At 47.6% G+C, this 27,288-nt stretch overlaps 1 protein-coding gene across 1 annotated transcript; it reads right to left on the bottom strand.

The window, feature by feature from the left end:
• Nucleotides 1-9,905: 9,905 nt before the first annotated feature.
• On the bottom strand, nt 9,906-27,095 carry LOC149331221 (tRNA (adenine(58)-N(1))-methyltransferase catalytic subunit TRMT61A-like). Its single transcript, XM_089556388.1, has 5 exons — nt 26,570-27,095; nt 25,051-25,320; nt 15,937-16,136; nt 10,854-11,150; nt 9,906-10,070 (listed from the first exon to the last, which is right to left on the bottom strand). Exons 1-4 carry the CDS (start codon nt 26,895-26,897, stop codon nt 10,869-10,871), a joined length of 1,080 nt encoding a protein of 359 aa, XP_089412514.1. The 5' UTR covers nt 26,898-27,095; the 3' UTR covers nt 9,906-10,070; nt 10,854-10,868.
• Between the last annotated feature and the right edge of the window lie 193 nt (nt 27,096-27,288).

Raw genomic sequence — 27,288 nt, forward strand, 5'->3', positions numbered from 1 at the left:
TGAAACCCATTGAAACCATTCGTAAGAATCAAAACTCCCGTGCATTCTGCTATCACTATCATCATAGATGTCAGTTCGCGGTCAGTCCAATCCAATCCATCAGTACGGCTCCGCAGCGCTGTTGTTGATTGGTCACGTAGTGTTGTCGCGCAGAGCTTTATAGCTCTGTTGTTATAATGTGTGGCTTTGTTCGGTCTGTGGACGAAAGTAGTATGTAACTTAAGCAATTCGAAAGATACAGGAAGCGCCTGAAGCTCTTCTGGAACACCGGAATCCCGTACTGCGTCGACCTTGGTTTAAAGAAGGCTTAGTGCACATGCAAGGGCGTCCGCAGAATTTTTTGCAGGGGGGGGCCCCATTGGTTGTTGGCGCCGGAGGGGGGGTGGGGCATGTTCGTAACAAAAAGGCACTATTTGCGGTATGAATTTATTTATTTATATATAAATAAAAAATAAGTGAAATACACACATGAAATAAAAATTACAAACAGCAAATTAAAGTGTGGCTAGGAGAGATACATTGCAGTTTATCAACGAAGAAACAATTAAAATTAATAAAAAATCCAAAAATATACTGTCACTTCGTGGAGAAGAGTGCTCAGTATTGCTGCATACGGGTTCTCGACTCACCCGGATTGATGACCAGCACACAGCACAATATGGTCACAAACACGCAACTACAGTCACTCAGTCAGTCTTCCTTGAACAGCAACTGTAGACTCCACGGATTTTTCTGGGCGAATTGCGTGATTACACGGGTGATAAATTCATTTCTGTGCTTCATTACACGCTCTCGGTGCACACTCGTCACACACATTGATTGGAAAAACGGTTGAACGCGTACGTTGAAAACAAAAGATGTCTATACATACAACGAAAACTTATTTACAAGATAAATGCACGCTCGCAGCTTCATACACCTCGCTCCATCTTGCTCGCGCATCCGCACAGTCGAGCAACCGCACGCACACTGCTCGCCGCTCGTAGTTTTCTCGTCCACTGTCTTGGTTGTTCTCAGCTTCGTTGACAAACGGCCACTAAAAACACCGAAGCACAAATACAGAGGCGCGCACACGTGCAAGGGCTTACTTCCGTGCGACTTCCAAGGGGAAGGGACACTCGCCACTCCGGTAGGAAAATTTGTTTTGTGTGTTTTTATGGGGTTCAGAGCCCCAAAACGACTCAGGTTATGAGGAACGGAGTAGTACAGAGCTCCGGATAATGTCGACCACCTGGGTCTCTTTACCGGGCACTGACCTCGCACAGTACACGGGCGCTCTTGTTATTTGAGGCCCAGCCAGAGGTGACAGGCGAGCCAGGCAGGCGCCATCGGGCTGCGTTGACCAAAGGCGCTGGTTTTCGGAGAAGACGCAAGGGACGCTGGTGTGGAGGCGCCTCTGGAGACTGCGTCGCCGTGAACAAAAGATGCTAATCTCCTTTGCCGAAGATTCTGATAGCGGCGCTTCTACCGCACTGCGCTCTCCCGTGGATCGGAGGCACAGCGAGCGGCGGCGGCGCCAACTGATCGCCCGCTTGCCCATGAGCAGCCCGACAAAGCGGGGGTGGACATGGCTGATTTGTCTTTCCCTCCTGAAGAATTCATCGGTGGCCGGCATAACGAAGGCGAAAACAAGATGCACTGTGCACTGTCTGCCTCCGTGTCGCTATCTGTCTAGAGATCAAAGAAACAGGCACCCATTTCAAGACGGCTTGAAACACATGCTCGCCGGTGCCGCTGTATGTCTGCAACAGGTCGGCCTTCAACAGAGCTAACGATGACGTGGTTTGAAAACGGCATAAAGACGCGTGCCCGGACGCGGCATTTCGCAGATGTGACCCAAAGCGTGGAAGCGGGGCTGCTTTTACCCTTTTGGCTGAGCCCACCACGGCCCCTGGCGTGCGGCCATCACTCACGGTTCGAGGGAGTGATTTTCCAGGGGGGTGCAGCCGCCCCCCCTTGCCCCCCCCTCCGGACGCCCATGTGCACATGTGATTGCCTACGAAGGTATGTATCCAGTACACTTCTTGGAACTTGCTTCTAGGACAATGCAGCATGCTCATATAACATTCGTTCACAGGACAGTGGGAGCAGTAAGCGCGAGGAGATGGCTTCCACAAGTGTGTGCTGTTCTCACACTTTCGGGAGCCTACATCACACAGATGCGGGAGCACTCAACTCGCGCGGCTAATTCCCACTCCTCTTCAAAGATGCCGGACGGAGTATTTTCGCATCTTGTTAATTTTTAAGGCATCGCTAGGTTCACTGTGCCTATATAAAGAGTGACAACGCGCGAAAGGCAGCCCATAGGCCTCTTGCGCTGGAGTTTGAGGTAACGTGGCGGCGCCTGGTGGCAGCAAGGAAAAGCTGGCTGGGTAGTACCAGGTTGGGTAGTAGTGAGCGCTGGCTATGGCGGCGTACCTTTCTAGCCTGCGTTTTGCGTCGATTCGCACGTTTTTCTGCACTCTTGTGAGTGCGACAAGGCTCGTGAGTGCGACAAGGCTCGTCACTTGTGACCAACCACGCCGCGGCCTGGCCGTGGCTTAGGTTTTAGAAAACCGACGCTCCGTGTGCCTTAGGACGAAATGCAGGCAGCAGAAGGAATCTGCGACGCCGATCCGCCCGAGAGACCTCGCTCAGTCTCGAAAAAGCATCACCGTCGTTACTGCTGCGTCGTGGGCTGCCACGATCAAGAGGGTCTGAATCCCAATATCAAATTCCACCGTTTTCCTTCAAGGTCTCACGAAGCGGAGCGCCGGGCGCGCTGGATAGCTGCAGTTCGACGCACTGAGTAAGCGAACCTTCGCGTTTGCTGGCTGCTTCGCCTTTCTTGATGTTTGTTTGGTTATCCGCATTGCTGAAATTCATTCTTTTTGCACATGCAGTCCGCACGGCAAACCGTGGGATGCAGTGCCGAACACCAGCATATGCAAGCCACTTTGTGGGTAACGAGCAAAACAATGCCAGTCATCCCTCATATGTACCTACAATCTTCTCCGCGGTCTACAGCCGGTCTCATCCTCCTTGTTTTCGTCTTCTTTTGGCGCTTACCTCTCTTAAAAATGTATATTTAGCGAGCAGCCGCATATGCAGGCGTAGAATGAGAATTTATGCATTCTACAACACAACTTGTCTAGTAGATCCCTACATAGGCAGTTGGACCAAGCAAGCAGCAAAGCAGCAAAAAGTGTACCATGACAATCACCAAACAGTAGGGAATACACAACAGAGCAAGCAGCAAAAGGTGAGAAACGAACAGCATAATTTAGAGATCATATCAAGGAAATGCACAACACAGCAAAGAGCACAAAAAAAAATGAATGGTATAATTATGTCATGTCAACATCTCACTTCAGATAATCACTATGAAGGCAAATCGGCATATCAGCAGGCATGGTTGGCGATTCACGACTAGAGACCCGGCCACTGAGACAATTGACAATTCGACCGGTGCAACGTGGTGAGGTGGCCAGGTGCGTGCAAATGACCACAAATGGGGGAGGGGGGGGGGGGTGTGATTAGGTGCGATTTCGCTGCGCACTACGAGCAGCCCAGCGTCGAGAGTGAAATGTGCACATTGTCGACCTCAAACCAGCACGTATGTGGCAGCGCGGCATCACTGATAGCAGCGAACGTGTTCGAGCGATGTCGTTTTAAGGATGAAAAGCTACATCAAGAATCTTGAATAAACAGCGAGAACGAAGACGATCACAAAAGACAAGAAAACGGACGACACAGCGCTGTGTCGTCCGTTTTCTTGTCTTTTGTGCTCGTCTTCGTTCGCGCTGTTCATTCAAGATGCTTAACCAACTAGCCCGCCAAAACGTGTTAATACAGCAAGAAAACGACATCAAGCGCGCAGCGCACGAGCTCGCGCTGCAGCGTTATTCGGCTGCGAGCTCATATATGCATTGCATCATGTTAGCATTTGCTGAAGGAACAGACGGCGGCTACTACAAGGCAGTCATGACTATGTATACTTGTTTAGCGAGATGCAGTGAACAAAGACTGCAGGAGGCCCACCGTTTCGTGGCATGCTGAAAGACCGGTGCTGGCGCGGCGTGTACCGTCGTGCGCTCGAGCAGTCCCGTATACATGTCTGTTTAGCGCTGCTGCGAATTCATATATTGCAAGTATTTCAACGCGTTGGTGCGCTTAAATCTCGAAGCGTGCAGACTTTACATGAAGTTCAACTTCGTACGCGACTCTCTTCACTTGCGATTGACACCGCGCTGAAACTTCGCCGCTTATTTCTTGAACAGAGTACACGTACTTGGCGTTGCATAATTTCTTCCCTTTACACAGCGTGCCAGCCCTGAAAAAATCTTCGGCGCCCGATATTCGCCGTAGGTCATGGCACAGCACAAGCGAAAGTCGCGGGTCCGTACTGCCAACGCGCTTTCCGAAGCAGACGCCAGAGCCCGGTACTACCCAGCCGAGGGCAGAGGGCGCTCTTTAGCACCTTTTTCGCAGCGCCCCCTGGGCAATGCAAGAGGTCTATAGGAAGCACGTGTAGTTCGCAGTGGTTCGCAACGGAAGCTTTGCGGCTTTCTGTGCACAGTCGTGTACAGTGCTGCGCAGGTTAGTGCCCTAAGGCCCATGAGAATAAATAAAGAACAGATGCATTGTCAATTATGGTGTGGAAAAGTGAGAGCTGTTATTGCCTGATACTTATTGAGGTGTTTGTTAAAGTGCATTGTCTGTTATACTTGCAGCATTAAACACTTCTATTAATTGGTTCCAATGTTTTTACTTGGGCTGCTGCATTGTGCCATTTGTTTCACATGACTGATGTTTGCCGCGTTCTTTTTTATTTCAGAAATCCTGTGGGTGGGAAGATTACGGATGTGTGTCCCAAGCTTGCCACATTTGAAGAGTCACATTTTAGAAATTTTCCGAATATAACTCATTGCTCTGCTGCTGCTGATGTATCATCAACCACAATAAAATATGCGTGCTATGCATCAAATTGTTTTTGGTTTTATTGCATCGCGCGGAGTGTAAAAAGCACGCATGCACAATATATGCGAATATTCGAGAAAGATCCGCCAATGGACGTACTCAACTGGACGTCCGTCGGCGGGCGAACCGTATACCTTTGGCCACCTTTCGGATGGCCGACGGACGTCTACTGGCTGTTTGCGGATGTTCAGCGGACGTACAGAACATCCGAAACAGACCTCTGTCGGCCGTCCGAAGGATATCGGTGGTTGCTTGGGCGGGAAGCAAAGTGCACTCGTAGTAAAAAAAAAAAAAAAAAACCGTGGCAAAAAATGAGCGGAATTTCTAAAGAGGTCGATGGAAAAGAAAAAGAAAAGAAGCTCATAATAATTGATTGCTTAACGTACGTGATAGCGCAAAAACAAGGTTAAACAGTCTTTAACGATGAAAAAAAAGGAAAAAAAACAGCCAAGACTATCCAGAATTTCGTCCACTGACAAGATGGCGGCGGGGAGCGATGTTGCACATGGGCGTCCGGAGGGGGGGGCAAGGGGGGGCGGCTGCACCCCCCTGGAAAATCACTCCCTCGAACCGTGAGTGATGGCCGCACGCCAGGGGCCGTGGTGGGCTCAGCCAAAAGGGTAAAAGCAGCTCCGCTTCCACGCTTTGGGTCACATCTGCGAAATGCCGCGTCCGGGCACGCGTCTTTATGCCGTTTTCAAACCACGCCATCGTTAGCTCTGTTGAAGGCCGACCTGTTGCAGACATACAGCGGCGCCGGCGAGCATGTGTTTCAAGCCGTCTTGAAATGGGTGCCTGTTTCTTTGATCTCTAGACAGATAGCGACACGGAGGCAGACAGTGCACAGTGCATCTTGTTTTCGCCTTCGTTATGCCAGCCACCGATGAATTCTTCAGGCGGGAAAGACAAATCAGCCGTGTCCACCCCCGCTTTGTCGGGCTGCTCATGGGCAAGCGGGCGATCAGTTGGCGCCGCCGCCGCTCGCTGTGCCTCCGATCCACGGGAGAGCGCAGTGCGGTAGAAGCGCCGCTATCAGAATCTTCGGCAAAGGAGATTAGCATCTTTTGTTCACGGCGACGCAGTCTCCAGAGGCGCCCCCACACCAGCGTCCCTTGCGTCTTCTCCGAAAACCAGCGCCTTTGGTCAACGCAGCCCGATGGCGCCTGCCTGGCTCGCCTGTCACCTCTGGCTGGGCCTCAAATGACAACAGCGCCCGTGTACTGTGCGAGGTCAGTGCCCGGTAAAGAGACCCAGGTGGTCGACATTATCCGGAGCTCTGTACTACTCCGTTCCTCATAACCTGAGTCGTTTTGGGGCTCTGAACCCCATAAAAACACACAAAACAAATTTTCCTACCGGAGTGGCGAGTGTCCCTTCCCCTTGGAAGTCGCACGGAAGTAAGCCCTTGCACGTGTGCGCGCCTCTGTATTTGTGCTTCGGTGTTTTTAGTGGCCGTTTGTCAACGAAGCTGAGAACAACCAAGACAGTGGACGAGAAAACTACGAGCGGCGAGCAGTGTGCGTGCGGTTGCTCGACTGTGCGGATGCGCGAGCGAGATGGAGCGAGGTGTATGAAGCTGCGAGCGTGCATTTATCTTGTAAATAAGTTTTCGTTGTAGACATCTTTTGTTTTCAACGTGCGCGTTCAGCCGTTTTTCCAATCAATGTGTGTGACGAGTGTGCACCGAGAGCGTGTAATGAAGCACAGAAATGAATTTATCACCCGTGTAATCACGCAATTCGCCCAGAAAAATCCGTGGAGTCTACAGTTGCTGTTCAAGGAAGACTGACTGAGTGACTGTAGTTGCGTGTTTGTGACCATATTGTGCTGTGTGCTGGTCATCAATCCGGGTGAGTCGAGAACCCGTATGCAGCAATACTGAGCACTCTTCTCCACGAAGTGACAGTATATTTTTGGATTTTTTATTAATTTTAATTGTTTCTTCGTTGATAAACTGCAATGTATCTCTCCTTGCCACACTTTAATTTGCTGTTTGTAATTTTTATTTCATGTGTGTATTTCACTTATTTTTTATTTATATATAAATAAATAAATTCATACCGCAAATAGTGCCTTTTTGCTACGAACATGCCCCCCCCCCCCTCCGGCGCCAACAACCAATGGGGCCCCCCCCTGCAAAAAATTCTGCGGACGCCCTTGATGTTGCATACCTCCATGGTTGCATATGATAAGAACTATGTAATATGAAGTCGTTCCTTTGCTTTGTTGCTTCGCTCGTAGCTATAACAAACGAATTTTTTCGAAAAACAGTGTTATAGAATGTACAATAAACGTACTCCTTTGAAGTCGCTGCTGGCGAGGCGACGCACTCGGCCTTCAAAGTGTGCTCTGTGAACGCACTCCAACGTGAGTGCGCACTTTGGCGAGTGCACTTACGTTACGCCGTTTAGCTGTGCTAGAGTGCACTTTCAGCAAGTGACACTCCTCGTAAGTGCAAATGCTGACGACATCCAAGGTACAGTGCTCTAGAATATTCTAGAGAACTGTATCCAAGGGCGTGATAAGTGTCACGTGACAGCGATAACGCGCAAAAAAGTTGCTCACGCTCAAACACAAATGCTCTCGCAATTCTCCAGTGGAACAGACTGTAGTGTTCTGCAGTTTTTGTACTTGAAATTTCTTGCGCATGGCGAAAAGCCAGAGTTGCAGCGGCACAGAAAGAAAGTTTATTCCATATTGCGACGATACTTGATGCGCCATTGCTTCAACGCTACGCGGAACAGCGCAGCATGAGCCGAGCACAGCGCACGAATGAGTGGACGGGCGCAGGTAAATTTAGATGGGCTGGCTGCACCCTTTTCCGCAACAGAAGCTGTGCGCGCACGTGCACGCACGCAGCAGACAAAACGCAAGTCATTGTGGAAAGAGGCCCCAAGAATACTGAACAAGAAACCATTCCATATTGCGTATTTTGAGGTTTCTTTTTTTTTTAACAAACTTTAAAGTTTTTTTACTAGTCAACGCTGAATCTTTGCTGGCCGAGGAAGGTTGTTCGAAAGTATAGTGCCTAGAATATTCTAGGCATGCACTATATTGAAAGTGCGCGACGGGGAGTAACTCCATCTTGTTGTTTATAATTCTGCTTCCAAGGTTCCCAAGAGGATGGGCGGGTCTGACCGGAGTAATCCCGAAACCAGACGCGTCCACATAGCTTAGTGCCTGCAGTATCGGTGGGAACGATCCAGAACTATTCTGATCAGCAGTGTAAAATCACATTACATAGCAAATGTTGGCAGTGCTTTTCACAGCTCTTTGTGATGTAGGTTAACAAGTCAAAGTGAGCATTCCCTTAGCTTTGGTAGCTTTAGACGACCGTTGATGAGTGTAAAGCAGCACCATGATTCACTGCAGTTATAAGAGTATACGCACCTAGCTTTTTGGTGCGTGTTTTGTTCTTTGTAATGATGCGTAAGGCATTATTATACATGGATCACCACGTGGTATTCCCCTACGACCGCTAAATAATTTATAATCGAATTTCTTTCTCATGCTCTTTCGGTATCAGCAGCTGAACGATGGCTGTGACGTCAAAGTATGGTTGTATGTCACGTGAGGCATGAATAAACTGTGATACAACCGCCGCTTCATCCTTTTAATTCACTATCCAGAGCTAAAGCCAGCCTTCCTCAAGAGCCAGAATGATAACTAATGTTGAGGCAGCAATTGAAGGTTTTCATCCCTCGCGTGACCTATAACTACACTTTGACGTCACAGCCATCATTCAGCTGTTGAAATTGAAACAGCAGGACAAAAAAAAAACTATTATAAATTAGTTCGTGGCCGTAGACGAATACCACACAGTGATTCATTCAGAGTAGTGTCTCCGGCATCGTTGTAGCCGCCCGCTACTACGTAATATCAGCCCTTCAATATTTTTAACTGGCCTTGGGGTTCCCTGCTGCTATGACATAGAGACAGAAACTGCCGCTAGAGGCGCCAGCGACTGTCTAAGGGCATGAGAGTGGCGCCGGCACTCTGCGTAGCACTATGCAGCTTAGACCGCGCATGAAGTTTTTTTCGATGTGAGAACAAGTGTATGTAATATGTGTAGAACATTTCTTGAGATTGAGTGTAAAAGTCTAAACTTCGAAACTTTTGGCGGCAACAAAAGTTTGCTGTATCTGCGGGGCAATGTCGAGGCAGCACATGGAAGAAGGAACTAACTTGGGAGAGACGGTTACGTCACATTTTTCAAAGCTGGGTGTGAAGACTCCCCCCTGCTCCCCCCCACTTAGCCGCCGTCTCATAGTGCTTGCACATGCGCAGCAGACAGTGTAGCAGATGACGCGGCTGCGCCCAGCATTACTAGCGGCTGCGCCGTCAACCAAAGATTCCCAGTAGTCCTTGCAGAAGCGCGACTTCCGGCACATTCTTAAAGCCGGCCGCCACCTTGGCAGCTGTGGTCACGTGATTAACCACGTGAAAAAAAAAATTCAGCATGGAAGTTTCCACTTAACCCACATGACAGCAGCCATACCTTTTATTGAAGAGGCATTCCTGCATTGCTGTACAAACAACAAGATATAAACATGCCCTAGGACTCCCTCAAAACCTCCCTCACAATCCAAGTACATCTCCCTGCGACTTCTCCCTATTCCAAAAGCAAAGGCCTCTCTTGAAACAGAAGAGATTTCAGGCCACATAAGAATTGCAACAGTGCAATGCAATCCCGAAACAGTGCTCTAACACGTGGCAGGAATATTACCATGCATGAGCTTCCAAGAACTGTTCTTTGAAGTGGAGTGAGGTGTCACACACTTGAAAGCTACCAGCACTACAAATTGATGCGACGAAAAACAGTAAAATTCACAAAATGTTGGAGAAAAAGTGGCCTTCTATAATCAAGATGACCAAATATCAGTTCCAGCAGCGTATGTGTGTGCATATGGTGCATCAGTGCATGTGTGAAAACAAAAAAGGAAATGTGCGCTTGTCGAAAATGTGAACGTGCTTTAATTCCATTTTATGAGTGTGCTGTGACTTATGCGATTTCACGTGTCATTTTATTTCACCATGATGCAGTCAGCATGGCAGCCATGTCACCATCTCAACCTTTCCACCGGGGCATCACGCCATGGACCCTGAGATTCCTGCACACAGAATAGCACATGATGCACGAGAAAAAACAAAATGTGACAAAATTTGCTCCTAGATAGATTGATATCTCCTCAATTTTTAGGTCACTGCTGTAAGAGGACCTTCCCCGGGTAAATTACGTTGCCATTGGCATCATGGTATTTTGCCATGGCCTCTGAAACTCTCACTTGGCTTTAAAAACAAGGCAGAGCATTGAAAATACAATTTACAAATAATTAAAAAATAGAAGGACGCGAAGTACATCTTAAAGCTACCTTGCATTAGATAACAATGAAGTTCATCGATGTACATGACAAACTGACCAAATGTTTTAGGGGAATCCCCCAAGGTGGAGTAGATTTCTAATAATGTAGTAATTACTCACTGACGTCCACCCGAGCGCAGCCATACGGCTACAAAGGAAAGCTATACAGCTTTCTCAGAAACTTCGTATTTAAAGAAAAATTCGTCCTGGTCCGGGGTTCGAACCCGGGACCACCGCTACACCGGAGCAGTCGCTCTACCAATTGAGCTAACCGGGACGGCAAGCTTATGGCAGGGCGAGAGCGAATTGATCAATAACTCGAAGTGGGAACAGTGTTGACCAAATGTTTTAGGGGAATCCCCCAAGGTGGAGTAGATACTCATTGATGTCCACCAGAGCGCAGCCAAAGCTGTATAAGGAAAGCTGCATAGCTTCCCTTTGTAGCCGTATGGCTGCGCTCGGGTGGATGTCAATGAGTAATTACTCCCTTATTACATGACAAACTCAGTGATAGGAATCACTGCACATTTACCCGAAAGCACACGGGCTACGATGCCAGCAGAGTCGCGAACGTCAAGTATCCCGTGTGGCCCGGTATCTGCAACGAGGGTATGGCTGTCTGGAAGCAGAAGCCCCGCGCGGAAGACAATGGATCGCCGCCGTCCAACTGGCCACGCCGCTTCTTGGCACCCTGTCTCCTCCCTGTTGGCTTGGATTCCTTTTCGGCATCTCCTGCAGCTCCGGCCACGACCGGAGCCTCTGGCGGCTCCTCCTGGTCGTCGGCCATTGGTTCAGTTTCTGGAGTCCCCTCGGTCTTCAGTGTGGCTTGCTGTGATAAAAAAAAAATAAAACAATAGTATGCCCAAGTTCCTAATGAACGATTCAAGGATTACCATGAAGAACTAAACACTGCAACAGAAAAAAAAAGAACAGCCAGTAGTGCAAATTTAAAACGTAAGGGACAAGGTTTACTAAAAGGCGGTTGTCACAAGGCCACAAGAGTTTAAGAGGAGAGAGAGGTTTGTATTGCTAGCCACTGAACACTAATGTTTCTTTAGTCCTTAAATAAGTAAAAAAAAGAAGGGGCACTGCTGGGCGGAACGCCCAGGCACGACCACATTAGGCGTCTGGCGTGACATTCTGCTGGCAAGCACAACAGTGCACTGAAGGTGATGATGCAATGCACAGAAGCGCTGCGGTATCGAAAGTAACCCAGCTGGAGTAGGGGTGTTCACCACCGGCGTGAGGCCATTGACGTGTAGGGAAGCATAGGCCCGATGGGTCGGTACATGTGTTGCCAACATGCCATGATGTCGGAAATAATGGCGAAGCAGCAACATGTCCGGTTCAGGGACATCAAGGGCGCCATCACTTAGAGCTCAAGGTGGCGGCAATGTCGGCGGCACCGGCGCTTCTTGAGAAGAGTGGGCACTCCTCTGTGGGCGCCCCCTAATGAAGGCGACACGAAGCATCGCTTGCCAGCCCGTGGCCGCACTCGGTGCCAGTGTGGCCATTGTGTACACGCCGGTCTGTTGCGGCAGATCCCGGAGAGATTGTTCGCAAAAATCCAACGATGATATAGAAAGCTGCACAGTCCGTAAACACTCCGTAAAATAAAAACGAGGTCTCCGCACAGGCAAGCTCCATTTATAGTCAAACAGATTGAAGGCGGCCTGATGTAGATATTAATGCCGCCTGCTATAGACTAACACCGTGTTTGCAAACATTTGGGGTGCTAGCAAACACCGAAGCCAACGGTGGTTGTAAAGTAGGGTTAGCACTTACAGGAATGCACCTAAATAAAAGTTTTTCAAAGCAGTTTTCTGATTCCAGAGCGAATATGTATGATGTCGTCTCTTTGTGGACAATAACCAAGTGCAGTCTGCGTCATGCATGTGTAGAGTGCTCGAGTGGTACCCTCCCCTGCATAAAAGTAAACACGTCACAGCATCTAACTCTTAAATGATATGCTTGCGCAGAAGTACAGTCACACGAACCTGAAAGCAGGGTGGGCACGGAGCAACCTGCCCACAAACCAAGCACTGCTTTTTAATTCCACTTTTGAAAACGTGGTGAAACTGCTCAAGAGCTCTAGACAAGGGTGACGTAGACTGTGCATCGTCAAACGGATTGTGAAGGTTTGAATCATCATTTAAAAGGCGGGCTATTCTTAAAACATCATGATACATGCACATGGGTGCCCCTCTCGGCTCTGGGTACAGGGCGGGAGTGCGATCCATAGAAAGATATGCAAGCAAACTTTCCAAAATATTTTTTCTCATCTCACAGAGTACATATGGAGGCGGCCATTCACTAACACTTGGCAAGTGCTTTGAAGAAGAGTGTGACAAAGTATGTTGCGTCATTTCGAGGCAAATCACTTTAAAATGCCACGATGAATATGTGTTGTGAAACTGGGCATATATCCAAAAGGTGCTCTTATCTGCTGGGTGTTCCCCCAAATAGCTCAAGCTTCTTGTGTAGTTCAACATGCTGCCTCATGACCTACATTATCTTGCAAATCCTGCCATTCAATTTAGGCACCCTGTATAGCTTTACATTGAAGAAAGCCCTCAAATAGCATGAGAAACATGCCACGAAAATGAAGCAGACGACCAACAACATGCTTACACACGTACGTGGTGCTCGCAGCCGCCGGAGCCAGAGGTGGCCAGGGTGTCATCTGTGCGGGCCGTCTGCTACAGCGCGGGGCTCCCTGTCATACGGTTGCCATGGCGTCTCAAAACTTCTTTTTCATCTAACGCTGTCTAGTTTTAAAGGAGTACAGACACCTAATTTTGGTGGCATGTTTTCTTTAGAATGATGCGAAAGACACTACTATGCATGAATCACCGTGTCGTATTCACCTATGGCCGCTAAATAACTTATAATCGAATTTTGCTGTCATGCTGTTTCGGTTTCAACAGCAAAATGATGACTATGACGTCAAAGAGAGTTATAGGTCACGCGAGGCATGGAAAAACTGCAATAAAATCACTGCTTCATCATTTTAATTCACTACAGTGCTGAAGCCACCCTTCCTCAAGAACCGGAATCAAAACAAAAACAGAAGCACCGAGTGCTTTTGGGAGGTATGTCCGGCTTCACAGCACACATTCACTGTGGCATTTTTAAAGCGATAACTTCAGCATGACGCAACATACTCTGTCCCACTCTCCTTCAAAATACTTGCCCGGTACTTGACTATGCGAGACAAGAATACTATTTTGGAAAGTTTGATTTACATCCCACCCAGTACACCCACTGGCACGGACTCCCACGCGTACATATCGGGGTGTTTTTAAAAATACACCGCGTTTATTGCCAGAATGTACTTAGTTATTTTTCATGAAAATACAACACCCTAGGTCACTGTGAAATCAGAAAACTGCTTTGAAGACTTTTGTTTAGATGTATTCCTACGGGCACTTACCCTACTTTACACCCCCAGTCAACTCAGCCGGGGACAACAGCACTACCGCATCCTGCTTACCTCACAGATCGGTGTCGGTACATAAAGAAGACTTCTAAGTCTTCACATGAGCTGGTTGCAGCCTTCATCCAGCATAAATGGCTTCGAAGAATAGTTGGTGACGATTTCATTTTTCACCGTGTTCACAAAGGTGTGAGAACGCCATCCACAATGAAGAGTTCTGGTGGCCATTTCAACAAACATTCAGGCAAAGGCCAGTCTTACGCATGTAGGAATTGCCACAGCAAAGCGGCACCTTAAACATAACCTGTGCCCTGCACGGAACTATGAATTAAGTTTACAGTTACAGCCTTTTACACTTTGTGCAGCAACCGCTTTGCTCCACGCAAATCCGCATGTACTTGGCATTTTTATGGGAACAAGCACAACCGCTCCGACATTATACCGCTTTTCCACAGTGTGCAGTCCGCGCAAAGGACGAAGGATTAACGTAATACAGAACAAAAGGCTTTCATTGCGATGGAACTGTCCGGCGTCAGCAGCGTTGGCGTGTGTGATGCCTCCACCTGCGAACCGTGGCAGGTGGTGTTTAGAGGGATTTCCCTCTCTCCCCCTGCCATGGTTGGCAGGTGGAAGGAGAACCCCCTCTCCACATGTATGAGAGAGGAGGGAATGCTTCACTAAGAATTACTCAGCAAAAGTGAATAAAACAAGCAAGTATGAATAAGAATTGAATAAGAATAGGAACAGAATCAGAAACGAAACAGATTGGAGAGCGAAATGAAAATCCTATCACATTTCGTTTGAATCGATTCAATTGATCGTTCCCTTAATTTTTTTGCTGCTGGGTAACTGTGGCCTGTCACCCAAACCAAAAGTTTTTGACATGTGCCACTGCGTACGGTGGCAAGACACACCAAACACCTCGATGCAGTCACTAGCCATTGAAAACTTCCACACATGCAGTCATTACAGGACCCAGGAGGAACCGAGAGCAGGCAAGAGGCAACAATAGCATTTTTTACAACTGCAGATTGGCCGGGGATTTTGTCGACCCAAGATGGTAGTGCCAACAGAAGCATTTGCCATCAAATAATGCAGTAAGTCAAAAAACTGCAGACAACTTTGAACGAGCAATTAAAAAGTTAATGCCCTTTTTCGGACTCCCCGGAAACCTTTAAAATGCCACCTTTGAAGTGGTGAATTGCTCAGAATAAGAAACACTAAACAGTCATTACATACGCAGAATATCTCAGGGTAGCAACTGTGCAGGTTTGTTTCAACAGTTCTTCGGTTTGACAGTGCAAACGTTGCCTTTCAAGCGAAACGATACAAATCACTAAAAATGTAAAACTTAATATTTTGACGGAACTGCCTGTCTGGTTGAGAATAACTTATAATAAGCTCAGACATTCTCCTCAACCAAAACTTTTCACTTGAAAGAGCATCGACGTTTCCAAGCCAGCCCGGGTCCATCTGGTCTTTGTCACTCCCGAAGATGCAGCCGAGGTGGCTCCAAATGGTCGGGATTTTCAAAGTTATAAAGTTTTTGTTGGAAAAAAAAAGTCTCACAGTTATAAGCTCTAAAACTGCGCGCATGGGCATGCCACCGTGGTTTGTAAAACCCATGTCGTCATTTTTGTTCCGTCTCATCAGAGGCATGTGCTTTTAGACATCCAGATTCAAAATTTGCTCGAAACGCACTTTACCATGTACCAAGCAATAGCACCCAATCAGGCTATGATCACAAGGTCACTTGCGCCAACTAGGCCGAATTACGTTGCACCAGCAGCAATAACGGCTGATTTCCGATGAAAAATTGCAAAACAAAGAACCGGAGGCTGCTGGCATTTCATGGCAACATGAAAACATCTCCCTCCGAAAGTTTCAGACGGAGAAAAATACTGCACGCTGAAGAAGAGAGCAACAAAAATGCTACTTTCAGCTTCATTTTCATTACGTTATCAAAAGCCATTTGTTAATCGTGTTACCATGCTTCTCATGTTGCATTATCAACAGCCGTCACGTTTATCATGCACAGGAGGTCTCAATACAATCGTGGACAATCAGACATCCTGGTGCATATAATTTTTTGTTGAGAATTTTATCACAGTTAAAAAAACTTGAATACCGTCCACTGTTTTGTTTGTTTGTTTTTGTTTGCTTTTAAATATTACCATACCTCTTCTTTTGCTGCCTCGGGGTGCCCTCCTGCAGGTGGCCTGGCCATGTCCCGGATGTCGGCCATGGTGACCTGCTTGACCTCGTAGGGCCGCTCGAGGCACTCCCACGTGACCACGTCCACAAAGCCACGAGCCCGCAGAGCCAGGCAGGTGCGCTGCACCTGCTCCACGCACGGGGAGAAGGAGCAGACGCGACCGCCTGCGGGGGGAAGGACGCACAAGAAGGAAAACACTCAACGTCAATATGCAGCACCTCGGTAACAAAAGAATTCCCAGACTTTATATTGGAGGCAGCTACAAGAATGTCATAACTCTTTAAATAAAAATTACTAATAAGCGATTATTCAGGGAATCAACATATTTAAATGATAAATATTACTATTCCAGCAATCTTCTTAACAATTCAGGCATCACAGTGTCCCATACACTATGCATGCAAAGAACAAATACTACATGCTTGATCAACACTGAAGGGCCCCTTTAAAACTCTTTGTTCAGCTAGGAAAGTACCAAAAGAATAACATAATAATGGCTGGAGATTTCAATCTTCGAAATGTTGATGGGAATCAGTGACTGGCAGGACAGAATACAGACACCCTGTCTGACATTAAACTGGCTTAACCCCTTAACCGTTTTGGACGAGCTACGGTCGTCCTTGCCAAGCCGTCCCCAAACCGTTTTGGACGACTGTAGCTCGTCCTCGCTGAATATGTTCTTCCCTTCAGCGTTTCGGACGATCAGCGCTCGTGTGTGGCTTAGATGGCATTTTGCTCGACAGATGGCAGCACTGACCTGATAATTTCGTTTTCTTCTACCGCATAAACGTATTTTTCGTATGGCAACCTGGGTTTTAAAAATGGCGTCCGGCGGAGGCGATGCGTGTTTTGTTGAGCCGTCTTCTCGGAAAAGACGCTTTTCTTCCTCGTCACCTTCTTCAAACGATGGTGATTCAGACACCGAAGTGTACATTGTTTCAGGAAGCGAGGACGATAGTGATGACGTTGTGCTGATCAGCTCTTCCGATGAAGAAGAGGACAGCTCTGATGCAACATCGCGAGCGCACGTCAGTGGATGTAGATCGACGTCAGCAACATCCCTACGCGACCCCCTCGGTTTCCTTTTTTCGCAGCTCCCGGTTAGACCACTATAAGCTCCCCTGATGACTTGCTTGAATATATTTATCACTTATTACCTGCAGGAAGTTGGTTTTCTGTATTGCGAGAAATAATAAACTTCAATATGCTAATTTGACTTCATGTTTGCTTCAAATATTTTTTTAAAGATCGAATGCATGGTTTTTATTGCAATATTAATCGAAATCAGGAATAAAAAAAATAAGCAGTGTTGTTAAGAAATTCGTTGACATAACAAAACGGTTAAGGGGTTAAGCTGTGATCAGAGCAGGTAGTTCACCTCCCCACTAGCGTAACTGAAACAACAACTTCAGTCTTTGATATCTTATCCTCTGCTCGCATGGTAAAACAAACTTTACTACTGAAGTACATAGATCTGACTGCAAGCTAGTTTCCACTTGTACCCTCTCACGCAGCTCCCAGCAAGTCGTTTCTAGGTGTGCAACAATGAAAAATTTTGCTTTGGCTGATCATTCATGTATTGCTTCCTAGTTAGAAAATTCACTACAGACATCTGATATTCTGGGCAAGGTTTAGGTCTCTCTGTTATTTCTGCTAGCCCAACTTTGTTCCGGATAGAAAATAAAGGTAGAGAAAAGAAATCCCTGGATAGCTATGGGAATAATTCATCTTAAGCGTGAACTGAAACGTTGCCAGAGACAAAAAGTGCTAATCTGCTGTCATAAAAGAACTTACGATTGCCCTTGAATCAAAGTTGCACGAATCAAGAGAATGCTACTTTAGTGAGGCAGCCGTTTCGTCAGTGAGAATCGAAGTAAATTTTTGCAGTTTCTGTCAAGTAAGAGCACTCAACAACTTGACAAAGTAGTTATGGATGGCCCTACCATTACAGACAAGAAGACAGCTGATGCTTTAAACGCTTACTTCCAAAGTGCACTCACTAAACCTAGCGTGGCATTCAACTATAAGCATGCGACCAGTCTTGACAAGAGCATTACTATTAGCAGGGAAGGGTTCGTACGGCTGCTCCTGCAGTCAGATGCCAAGGAATCCCAGAACCAGATAACATTCCCACCACCTTTCTTAAGATATACACAGAAAGATGGTTAAGTTCTTGGTAATACTAATTAATAAATCCCTTGAATCAGGCACTGTACCAGATGAACGGAAAATCCCTCGGGTGATTCCGCTGTTTAAAAATAGCAGCCAAATAGAGGTTGGTAATTACCGCTCTATCTCTCTAACTTGCTGCAAGTTACTAGAACACGTAGTTGCTAAATACTTTAACAGCTTCTTGGAGTAGTCAGGAATAGTAACTAACATGCAATATGGTTTCCGGCAGAGAATCTCAACCACTACACAGCTGGTGGCCACAATAAATAAACTTGCTAAAGTGGTTGAGAGCGGTAGTTCTGTTGACATCACTTTTTAGACAACTCAAAAGCTTTGAAAGAAGACATCAGGGCACTGGCTCACAACTTAGAGCGAGGCACCACTTCCACCAATCAAGTGAAATAAGATTATTTAGCATACGTAGAGCGCAGCTTGTGTTCCGCGTCATACAAATGAGCAGCAGTTGTTTGTGAAAAGCTATGTAAACCACCGCGCTCATCTTGCCACAACCACCTAAGAATGTCAACAGCGAGGCAACTAGAGAGCCAACACCAACAACATTTGCAAACAGCGATTGAGGGAACATCCAGCACACCAACGTAACGTAGCTTTACGAAAATTGTGATTTTTCTGTTTAAAATTGACTTTAGCGGTGTGATTTCAAGGTGCATCTGATTATGGTGCCCTTTCTTGGCCCTTTTCCACTCTTTGATCTTGTCCTGAAAATCGATAAGCTGACAGTGTGGAGGGCTTTGAATGGTGATATCCTTTACAGGGTTCATGCTGGTTTTCAGCCATGAAATTCAAGGACTTTCAAGAACTTCCAAGGACCCCCGACTATTTCTTTCAAGGACTTAGCAACACAGCATTTTATTAGAGAAACATTTCTTACATCTCACCTATCAAGCATTTATTGCACAAGAGACTTTTAAAATAAAAGACTTCTCTTGAGGGCCGTTTACCAAAAAAGAGTTGCTAGTAAGAGCGGTAACTGCGATACCAACAAATTTCTGCTGTTTCTAATCACAGCTGCACCTCACATCTGTCCTGCGTCTGAAAGCTTCCCTGTTGAAAGCGTCGTGGAACTTGACCACATCTTTATTTTATTATAAGATGATGGATTTGACATCTAGCCATACCAAAAGCAGACCTTTCATTCAGCTCTGGTCGCTTTAGACGCGCCGTCGGCTGCGGTTTTGGTGTGAAACAGGCTAGCCCTAGCAACAAGTACAGCGGCCAAGCAGCAGCTTAGTCCGTCGCCAGACGTGCCAGCACGCGGCATCATTGCGAAATGATTGGCACCTGAGCCAGCATGCTCAGTCTTTGCTAGAAATCATTCTAATAACAAAGCTGTTTCGACTTTTCTGGTGCGAACCTTATGTATGTATATATAGCGAGCCAAGTGGCAATCGATCGCTGTTGCCCGCATGAAAGAAAATTTCCTGCATGGCAGCACAGCTGTGGGTGACGCTGAAGCCCCTATAAATTTGCTTTTTCTATGATGGAGTGAAAATTTTACAGAATGACTTTAGGTGAATCCTGCGTTGCGTTAGCGGAGCGATGCATGTGTGCTTGCTGTGTGCCGGTGAACCGCTTGCGTCGCAACTGTGTAGGCTCCCTACGCTTACGGCGCACCAGGTACTGTGCCCGAACTGCGTTCGCACTGTGTCTTTTCGCTTCGCGCCCAAACCTTGCTCTTGGGGCAGGTTACGGGGTGACGGTAGCCATGTGCGGCATCGGGCGGAGACAGTGGGGCTTCGTCTGCGTTTACACAGAGCTCTTGCCGAAGGGACGGCAGAAACGTGGAGCTCCAGTAAAGTTATCTCCAACAAGATAATTTACAAAACTTAATGGATACTAGCGTTTTTCCATGGCCGCCTTCCTCAGAACACCAAAATTCAAGGGTTTTCAAGGACCTTATGAGAACAAAAGTAACTGCGCAAAAGGACGGGACAAGAGAAAGAGAACCACACGGGACAATTGTCCCGTCCTTTTGCGCAGTTACTTTTGTTCTCATAATGTCGTACCAACTAGCCCCTCACCGCACTCTTCTAGTTTTCAAGGACCCCATTAAAATTCCTGGACTCTCAAGGCCCTTGAAAACACTTCTTCCAAATTCAATGGTTTTCAAGGTTTTCAAAGACCCGCATAGACCCTGCTTTAGCTTCCCCTCCAGTGCACCTACAAAAGCCAATGGCTGTTCATATACTCTCATTTCAAAGCGAGAGCAATTTATTCAACTCGGAGTAAGTTGCCACAGCTCATTCCCAATACTGAATTCAAATTTTTCTGAACTTGCTAGCTTCATTAGTGTTAAAATGTTACTTTTTCGCATGATTTCTCCATCAAAATTCTGCTCTGGCGGCCATGATTAAATCGCACGTCCTTGGAATCAGCAGCCAAAACCAATTTTCAGTGAATTTCGTGCCGCGTCAGAGAAAATGAAAAAAATAAAAAAAGCCCGAAGTCAGAAACGCCAGCCTCACTGTGAGGCTGACGTTCCCGACATCAAGCGTATACGCCATCAACTGTGACACTTGCTCATGCCTCAACAGCCAGTGTTTTACATCTGCCGCAAGGCCCTGGGACTAGATCACTATGCCAGGATCCGAGGAATGCGCCAAGAAATACACAAAAATAAAAACAGCCCAATGTCGCAAGCATCAGCATCGCACCGCCACCACAATGCGGTGCCAGTGTGCTCAAATATAGCATCTCAGCACAGTGCCATTGAAAAACTTTGTGTAGCAGCAAAAGACCGGCAGTTAAATCGAATGACTCTGGGTCACCGCACCGTCACCGCAACGCGTGGCGTCTATCCGCTAACTCAACGGCAAAATTTGTGCGACGTTTCATATGCACACTTTGTGCTGGTACTAATGTTCTTAGGACAGTACCAACGTTCAATGACAATGCTCTTGTTTTGCCTATTCGCATAATGCGCTAACCATCATCTATACCTTATACACTACAGCGAATCCCACACGAGTTGCGGATTAACAAAAATCAAGGTATGGTGCCTGACATCGCACAGACGCCCGTGTGCTGCGCAATGTCAGAGCATATTAAAGATCCCCCCGTGACGGAAATTATGCCGTCCACAAGATGTCAGCGGCCGTCCCCTTTGTTACCTTCGCAGCATCCACTCCATGTGGTGCCATGTCCCACGAGATCTGGCACGGCACATGCAAAATGGTGAGGCATTGGCTCAAAGAGATGCATTAGGAAATGCAATGGCCTACTGTCGCATTGATACAAAAACACAGCTCTTGTGTTTAAAGCTCATATCTCTAGGAGTAGGAAACGGAGGGAGGGGAGGACTCTCACACCCTGGATGCCAGGCCAGATCTCCCAGTGTACTCCAGGAGGGACTGCAGTGCTTCGAAAGGCTTTTAGACAATGATATGCACTCTTGAGGTGTTGTCGCCGAGTCGAGAGTGCGAGGCAAGTATTTATAGAGGCTGTAGTGAGGCATTCGGGGATTAGATGCTCAAGTGCCTCATATCTGGAATAGTCTACACAGGTGGGCAAAGTGGTCCACCCACGCCAGAACCTATACTTTGCACTGACAGAGCACCCAATGCAGACCTTCAACATCAGAGGCGATCACTAAGCTCTGCCTCACTGCTCATCCGGGAAGGGTATAACGGCCTAGCTAGCCGCCACTTGAAAGTCTGGACGTTCTGGAGTAAATCTGCACCAGTTGAGAACACACTCTGTCAAACAGGTTAACAATATTCGTCTACTACATCGGTGAATCATTGGCCACCTAGGCAAGAAAGTCCAGGGTAGACTTCAAGGAAGGAAGTCCAGGGACCCACTAAACGAGAAATTTTCTCTACGAAAGAACTGCAATGGCCCCCATTTTCCCAACGAAAAAGTTCTAAAAATGCACAGTGCAAACTGCATCAGGGTGTTTGTCTAAGCCAAAGGCAGAACCAGCTCCGCTCAAGGGCGTCCGCAGAATTTTTTGCAGGGGGGGGCCCATTGGTTGTTGGCGCCGGAGGGGGGGGGGGGGGGTATATTCGTAGCGAAAAGGCACTATTTGCGGAGTAAATTTATTTATTTATATATAAATAAAAAATAAGTAAAATACACACATGAAAGAAAATTACAAGCAGCAAATTAAAGCGCGGATTGTAGAGATACATTGGAGTTTATCAACAAAGAAACAATTAAAATTAATAAAAATGCAAAAAGATACTATCAATACTCGAAGTGCTCAGTCTTACTGCATACGGGTTCTCGACTCGCCCGAATTGATGACCAGCACACAGCGCAATATGTTCACAAACACGCAACTACAGTCACTCAGTCAGTCTTCCTTGAACAGCAACTGTAGGCGCCTCGGATTTTTCTGGGCGAATTGCGTAGTTACACGGGTGATAAATTCATTTCTGTGCTTCATTACACGCTCTCAGTGCACAGTCATCATATATATTGATTGGAAAAATGGTTGAACGAGTACGTTGAAAACAAAAGATGACTATATATACAACGAAAACTTATTTACAAGATAAATGCACGCTCGCAGCTTCATACACCTCGCTCCATCTTGCTCGCGCATCCGCACAGTCGAGCAACCGCACACACACTGCTCGCCGCTCGTCGTTTTCTCGTCCGCTGTCTTGGTTGTTCTCACCTTCGTTGACAACCCGCCACTAAAAACACCGAAGCACAAACACAGAGGCGCGCACACGTGCAAGGGCTTACTTGCCACAATATCCACGAATGCGCACTTTTGGGGTGTAAGGAACGCCGCGCGACTTCCGAGGGGAAGGGACACCCGCAACTAATTCGGCCGGAAAATTTGTTTTTGTGCTTTTATGGGGTTCAGAGCCCCAAAACGACTCAGGCTATGAGGGACGGAGTAGTACAGAGTTTCGGATAATGTCGACCACCTGGGTCTCTTTACCATGCACTGACACGCACAGTACATGGGCGCTGTTGTGATTTGAGGCCCAGCCAGAGGTGACAGGCGAGCCAGGCAGGCGCCATCGGGCTGCGTTGACCAAAGGCGCTGGTTTTCGGAGAAGACGCAAGGAACGCTGGTGTGGGGGCGCCTCTGGAGACTGCGTCGCCGTGAACAAAAGCAGCTAATCCCCTTTGCCGAAGGTTCTGAAAGCGGCGCTTCTACCGCACCGACCTCTCCCGTCGATCGGAGGAGACAGCGCGCGGCGGCGGCGCCAACTCGTCGCCCGCTTGCCCCTGAGCAGCCCGACAAAGCGGGGGTGGACACGGCTGATTTGTCCTTCCCCCCTCAAGAATTCATCGGTGGCCGGCGTACGAACGTATCATGATTATAGCGAGCGACCTGTGCCCTGTGCACTGTCTGCCTCCGTGTCGCTATCTCTCTAGAGATCAAAGAAACAGACACCCATCTCAAGACGGCTCGAAGCACATGCTCGCCGGTGCCGCTGCATGTCTGCAACAGGTCGTCCTTCAGCAGAGCTGGCAGTGGCATGGTTTGAAAACGGCGGAACGACGCGCGCCCGGACGCGGCATTTCGCAGATGTGACCAAGCGTCGAAGCGGGGCTGCTTTTACCCTTTTGGCTGAGCGCACCACCGCCCCTGGCGTGCGGCCATCACTCACGGTTCGAGTGAGTGATTTTCCAGGGGGGTGCAGCCGCCCCCCCTTGCCCCCCCCTCCGGACGCCCATGGCTCCGCTCATTTGCAGAGGCTCTTATTTCATGTCTCAAGCAGTCAATAGTTTCCCAGAAGACTTTTGACTCATCACCACAAACAAAAGATGACTGCAATGATACTGCAGGTAGCAATCAGGCCGCACAAATAAAGACAGCACTTCAAGACTTTCGTGCGATGAAGGAGCTCATTACTTTCTTTTTCACATTTTCTAGCTTCACCCTTGCCGTGCAGTCCAATAAGATTTAAGACATAATCTTGAATGTGCACTTCTGAAGCACGCATCATACTTTCTTGTGCGCGAAAGGCAGAATGACAATCAGTCTACAAATGATCTCACTCTTGAATTCTATGGTTGCGTAATTTTGACCAGAGAACTTTTCATATGAAAACACTGTGTGCCTTAGCGATTTAAACCACTTTGAAAAGTGTTCTGTGTGTAATTAGCAGGAATGCCAGAGGCAGAAAGTCAGTGCTTTCATGCCAAACATGAACTTTTTCTAAAAGAAAAAACACTGAAATCTCTTAGCACTGTTGAGCCTTACAGAAGGATCGGTGGCAGCTAATGTTCAGGAATTCTGTGCATCCTGCCACAGGGATACCTTGCAATGTCTTTGATAAGCTGCAGGATTAGGCCCAAACTGCCTTTTCCTCACCTCTGAGAACCTCCCAGATGCCTCTGATACACCGCTCATGTCTCTGTAGGCACCTATGAATCTTTTTATATAACAGTCAATACAGTATTCAACTGAGCTTTTTCTTTTTCTGCTTTCAATTAAAGACAAGCCTCGGTTGAATGGGGGTCAAGTTTATTAGTCTCAGTACAACAAGCACACCTCTGTTCTATTCTCCTATGCCACCTGTGGCCTTTCACATGGCATGTCACCTGCAGACTACCACACTACATTCATGCAAGTGCGCTATGCATACACTCTCTTTTGCTCCAACAAGGAGAACACTCTGAAAATGTTATGACCTAGAGTTTCGGAACACATGCCTTTAAGGTAGCTGATGCTACAGTTACTGCAGCGTTCGAAACCGACAGCAGTTTTCAAATGTTCTTTAAATAAACTGTGATCAATGACTCCTTCTTCCTTTCATCGCACAATGCCTGACTCGACGGATTTCCATCGAACCATCGACTACACCGAGCATTTATGTTGCGGTGTCACAACTTCAACTGAACCTTGTGGCATCAAGAGCATGCAAATTCCATGGCAGTGCAAACAAAGACGGGACCAATTCGAACTGTTCCACTCACCAGAACCTGGTTTCAGAGCTGCTGCTGCAGCTTCTACTGCTTTCCAAGGATGCGGCAAGTCCAGAAAAACAGCATCAGCGAGTCCCTCGATGCCAAAACCGTCTTGGCAGACGTCGCGGTGTGACGCGGTCACAACAGAGTCCAGGCCGTGCTCTTGGAACTCTTTTTGGGCCACTTGAGCACGGTGCTCGTGGAAGTCAAATGTGTACACATGGCCGTTTGGAGCCACAGTCCGGGCAAGGGCATGCGTCATCGAGCCGCTGCCAGTACCTTTGATAAAAAAGGTGTGAAATAAAAACTGATAAGCACCTGTAATCCATCTACCATGCATCTCAGTCAGCATCAGTGTCACTTGTGAGCTCCTGGATGCATGGATTGTGTCTCCAGGATTTTCTTAATTTTTTCCACAGAGAATAGAAGCAGCCTATTAAGCTCACATCAACTCATTTATTTCCTGTTGTGTTTACTGATTAAAAGTTCAAGAGAGAAGGCCGTGCATTTAAACAGAGCAGGCATATGTGCAAGAGAATAGACCTCTCCCAGCCTAAGTCACGGATGATGTTTCAAGGGACGGACAAAGGGCGTGACTTGCTGTGATTGGCAAAACATTCTGCTGCTGGTGGCATGGTGCAGTGGATCCAATCATGTGGTGTAATCTGCTCTGTTTTTTTCTCAAAGCCATCAAGCTGTTGAGCAGTGGAGTGCACTAATGGATTGATGGAGGCCAGCAGGATGTATTTCTTCCGCTTTCCGAATATAAAAAAGCAGTGAAGAATGGGGTTTGGAGCCATGCAAGGACAAATGTAACAGATGTCAAGCACCATCAAGATCTGCGACTTGCACTTGGTTTTAAGCAGATTATCCGGGTGTGGTACTTGTGCACCCATGTATTTTTGGGTCAACAAGCAAGCACTTAGTTTGCTTTATTGCCCTCCTGAGCGAATCGCACTGGAATCATGACTGAACGAGTGCTCAAAGGCCTGGATGGCATGTGACCCCTGGTAGCACTCTAAGACCTTCTTGTTAGGCACTTATTTTATTCCAGTGCAGCAAACTGCATACAAAATACTAGTTTCTGTCACAAGTCACCTCGCAAGGGCATGCCAGCACACTGACTACTCAAGTACATCTGCGTTCCCACCCAGAATCACAGCATACCACGTTCAAGCGCTGTCGCGTCCAAGTCACAAAAAGCTGTCTTGCTAGTGTCATGCAAATGAACTTTGGAATATTATTGCGTCTGCGTTAATATCGCGTCATGTAGTACAAAGTTAGAGAAGTCACACCGTCAGCACACAAGCACCACGGTAAATTTTGTACACGTGATTTTGTCGTATAAGTTGACCACATCTCTGCACAGCTGATACGACTAACCCGAAACCAACATGAGCGCTAGCGCCGATCGTTTTCTGCACGGCCATGCTTAGCACCTTTCAGCAGCAGTTCATGAGCTCAGGCAAGCATTCAGCACTTCCGACGAGCGCCGAATCGCAGCTTGCGACGGGCTCGAAAGACTTACCAACTTCGCAAACGACAGACCCGGGCTTCAGGTCGAGCTGGAGCGTCACCATACTGATGTCCCGCGTGTACAGGATCTGCGTCCTGTGAGGGAGCGTGAGCGTCCACAGCTCCGGCGTGGCGCGAAGCACATACACGTAGCCGCGCGAGCACTGCACCTTCGTGCCGTACGTGCGCCCGATCACTTCGTCGTGCTTCAGCGCGCCGTACTTGGTCTGAAACACTTCGCCCCGCGCGAGCTTGATCGAGTAGATGTGCGCGAAAGTGCAGTACACCACGCAGGTATCGCCTTCCTGCGCGATGTTGTCGTGCGAGAGAAAGTTTGTCATAACTTCGGAGGCGGTGGAGAGGGTCACGGCGACGAACTCAAAACGTGATGGGCACGGTTTTACTTCCAAGTGCTCGCGTGCTTGGCAGTGCTTGCTTTTCTGTAAAAGGTCACCTCGGTGCAAGCAGCACTCCGTGACAAAACTAGCGAAACTACGACTAGCAAGACACGTGCAGAGGCAACGTGCCCGTCAAAACCGTCAAAACATCAGAACCCGTGACCGGAACTAGGGGTCACACCGGAACTCACTTCTTCGTTTTGAATAGGCAAGTTTCGGTTTCATCGCGTTTTGGTTTCGCTTTTGCGCGCGAAAGCGTCGTGCAAAATATTTGCTACTTTCGACGGGTCTGATCGTGCACACAAGTGTCATGAGTGACGAAGGGCGTCTCATG

Source organism: Amblyomma mixtum, chromosome 8 (assembly GCF_055824585.1).
Source record: "Amblyomma mixtum isolate Tamu chromosome 8, ASM5582458v1, whole genome shotgun sequence".
In the NCBI taxonomy this organism is placed as follows: domain Eukaryota; kingdom Metazoa; phylum Arthropoda; class Arachnida; order Ixodida; family Ixodidae; genus Amblyomma; species Amblyomma mixtum.

What these genes read in the sequence shown, in the direction of transcription:
- LOC149331221 (XM_089556388.1), bottom strand. Translation starts at nt 26,897, where the DNA reads ATGACAAACTTTCTCTCGCACGACAACATCGCGCAGGAAGGCGATACC. An exon ending in GTCTGTCGTTTGCGAAGTTG is followed by an intron (nt 25,321 to 26,569) that starts GTAAGTCTTTCG and finishes TTTTTATCAAAG; the next exon opens with GTACTGGCAGCGGCTCGATG. An exon ending in CCGAGGCAGCAAAAGAAGAG is followed by an intron (nt 11,151 to 15,936) that starts GTATGGTAATAT and finishes TTTTTATCACAG; the next exon opens with CAAGCCACACTGAAGACCGA.